This window comes from Sinocyclocheilus grahami, unplaced genomic scaffold (genome assembly GCF_001515645.1).
Source record: "Sinocyclocheilus grahami isolate Dianchi unplaced genomic scaffold, SAMN03320097.WGS_v1.1 scaffold369.1, whole genome shotgun sequence".
Lineage (NCBI taxonomy): Eukaryota > Metazoa > Chordata > Actinopteri > Cypriniformes > Cyprinidae > Sinocyclocheilus > Sinocyclocheilus grahami.
Window position 1 is genome coordinate 1052507 of NW_015505548.1, and position 3593 is coordinate 1056099.

Sequence of the window (3593 nt, forward strand, 5' to 3'; positions counted from 1 at the left end):
ACAAATTCCATGGTGGCACTCTGCTACAACAATATACCAAAAACATTAACCATGAACATAAACATTTAACATAAATGAAACAAACAAATGCTATTAGGAACAGGAATTAAAAAAATAGGAAATTTTTTTTTTTTTTTTTATATATATATAACCATTAAACATGAACATACATAGTTAACATAAATGAAACAAACAAATGCTATTAGGAACAGGAATTGAAAAATTAGGGGAAAAAAAATATATATATATATAATAATAATAATATATATATATATATATATAACACCATTAAACATGAACATACATAGTTAACATAAATGAAACAACTCCTTGCCAGAATGTTGCAGCAGAGTACCGCCTTGGAAGCACTCTAAATATCGTTCACCCGGAAACAGGACATCTCTTCCTCCCTTGAAATTTAAATTCACACTGATATGATTAGCCAAAAATATGTTATCAAACTAAAATCTAAATATTTTATATAACAAAACATAACATATGAAGGAGTTTTTTCTGAAACGTAACAGGTGCGCGCCTGTCAAAACTACAACTCCCATGATTCATAGCGTTTGTTGTTTTCCTGTTAGGCGGCCAGTTTAAGTTACCATAGCAGAAGATGGCGTTGCCTCACATTGATCATACAAGATAACCGTCAAACTGCTGGCCACACGGGTAGGGGTAGATTTATGTTTGTGGCTTGTAATTTTGTGATTTGGCATTGTATTATACATACGAACACGGCTTTTTAACAACAAAAAAACTAAGCATTAAGCTAAGTTGCTTACTTTAACGTCAATTCTGTGACAAATCGACTGTTTACAGCTTTGTTTATATAAAATTGACGATTTCATTAACTAGACTGGTGATAATCAGCCTTAAACATTTAATTAAGCGAATACTTTCTCGCCAGTTGTAATTACACACGTCTATCAGCTAGGCAAACAGATAATGCTTGTGTCAGGAGGACTGGTACAGGTGGTTTCTGATTTCAGATTAGTGCTGTTTCTTATTTTCATCCTTTGGCTCATGTCAGCATGGACTCCTCCAGTGAATCTGACACCTATGACAGACCCACGGGGCATCGATGGCGGGTCAGAAAGCGCCGAACGAGGCCTGACAGCAGGTTTCCCAGGGATACTCGTGTATCAGACATTTCAGACAAAATTGACTCTTTAGCAAACACTCTACAAGTAAGCTGTTTTTATTCATTGCACGTGAAGGCTCTTCTGTGTTGAATAGGGATCGCAGGGGTCTTTTAATTTAAAGCTTATGCTTTTGTGCAGGATACAAGTCGAAATTTAAACAAAGTAGATCGGATGTTGGTAGAGTATAAGGAACACACAGATGACCAAGCTGAAGCCATGGCGACAGTGAGTATCGGTACAACACAAAATGGTATGGGATTGTCTCTGATTTCAGATAAAGGTGTTGTATTGAGAGCATGCCCTGTGTTCTAGCTGAGAGAGCGCTTAGAGGAGTCCAGCCAGCATCTGCAGGCACCGCAGCTGAGAAAATCCACTGGTGGGTGGAGCGCCTCCCTCTCCACGCAGCACACCTGTGACCTGGAGGATGGCGACGCCACAGGTACAGAACAAGCCATAGCTTGCTTGATTACATTTGTGGAAGCTTGTCAATACATTTATTATTTGTAATAGTTCATGCTAATAAATTATGTACATTGGGGCATTCATGGCCTAATGGTTAGAGAGTCGAACTTGTAACCCAAAGGTCACTTGTAACCCAAAGGTTTGAGTCTCGGTACCAGCAGCGATTGTAGGTGGGGGGAGTGAATGTACCGCGCTCTCTTCCACCCTCAATTCATAGTTTTCAGTCACGTGTCAGGCTTGAAGTCCTGGCGGGCAAAACATCCATAGAACTGCAGCACAAGCCTGTCAATTTTCCATCTGTTTCCAATCCACAAATATTTAGATCATCTCTCAAAAGGATAAAACAAAGACATGTGAACAAAATGCAAGTTTTGGCCATTTGCAATGACACCCGCGGCAAAAAACAAAGATATGTGAACAAAATGCAAGTTTTGGCCATTTGCAATGACCCCCGCCGCATTATTTCAATTAAAAACAGCGTGACATTCTAACGTTTAATGTGAAAAGTGCCTTTAAAACAGTGATATTAAAAGATCAAAAACGTTTCACTGATGCGTATTTTATACAGGCAAGCAGATGAGCTCGAAATATGAACACAGCACACTTAATGGTTAAGTGTTTTCTTTATATCGGTTTGCTGTGGGAAAATATTAAATGTGAAACTTTGCGCATTGCGTTTATATTCTGGGTTCATCCGCTTGCCTGTGCAGAGTATGCATCGTCAATAATGTGGATACTGAATTTGGTATTTAAATATCACTGACTCACTACGTTACTACTTAGTGCAAACCTCGTAAAAATAACTGGCGGTCAGCTGAGAAATGCCCTGTTTTGCCCTCCATGTGGGCGTTTCTATAAGGGTGTGATGTCACGTGAAAACTTTGAATACCATGACTGAGGTGAGACCCATGAGCAAGGCACTGAACCCCAAACTGCTCCCTGGGCGCCACAACAAAAATGGCTGCTCACTGCTTCGAGTGTGTGTTCACGATGTGTGTGCGCGCGCGCGCGCTTGGATGGGATAAATGCAGAGCATAAGTTCTGTGTTTGGGACACCATACTCGGCCACACGTCACATCAGTGTGTTGCCACAGTGTGTGTATTCTTTACTCTTCCTGCTAAAATACTTTCTTTTTTTTTTTTTGCCAAATCGTGCAATATATAACCAGATAACACTGTTTGAAATGCTGTATCCCACAATGCATTGTGTTATTATTGCCTTCTATATTCGTTTTTGTATTGCAATGTATAAGCTAAGACACTTTACACAAAATTACATTTAACTTTCTTCTTTTACAAGACAATTTCTGTGTCTCATTTTGAAGGCTGCACCCTCCCGAGTTCGCATTTGTCAACCGCATACATCATTGCAGCTGCCTCATTTCAGAAAAGTGACCGTTACATTCCAAAGTAAGAAGGAAATTACAATAATTTACACGTCATGAGGAATAACAGTAAATTTGATCATACTTTTCTGAAATAAGACATCTTAGTGCCAGTTTTGACTACACTGACTGAACCATCCGATGAGACAAAATTTGAACTGAATTAAGCTGGATGACGGCACTATTGTCTTCTGTAGAGCTGCTGTACAGCTGAATCAGAATCAGAATGAGCTTTATTGCCATGTATGTTTACACATACGAGGAATTTGTTTTCGTGACAGAAGCTTCCACAGTGTAACAGAATGACAGTGACAGAACAAAAAACACAGAAAAAAAAATAAAAATAGAAAATAGAACAAGTAAATAAGGAATAAAAATATATAAATCGACAATTGTATGTGCAGGTATATTACAATAGACAGTTTTTGTATGTACAGGTACTGTATATTATGTGCAAATTTTAGGTGTAGACTGAGTATGAGTGTTAGATAAATAAGTGTATGAGTGTATAAATAGTGTGTGTTCCACAGTTATTGTTAAGTGTTCATGAGATGGATGGCCTGAGGGAAGAAGCTGTTCCTGTGTCTGGTCGTTCTGGTGC

At 38.6% G+C, this 3593-nt stretch overlaps 1 protein-coding gene across 1 annotated transcript; it reads left to right on the forward strand.

The window, feature by feature from the left end:
* Positions 1-595: 595 nt before the first annotated feature.
* Positions 596-3017, forward strand: LOC107549333 (centrosomal protein of 128 kDa-like; the record flags this gene model as incomplete). Its single annotated transcript, XM_016230380.1, has 5 exons — positions 596-672; positions 1034-1190; positions 1284-1370; positions 1458-1584; positions 2933-3017. Coding segments are annotated over exons 2-5 (455 nt in total), but the record flags the coding sequence as incomplete, so codon positions are not given.
* Positions 3018-3593: the final 576 nt, after the last annotated feature.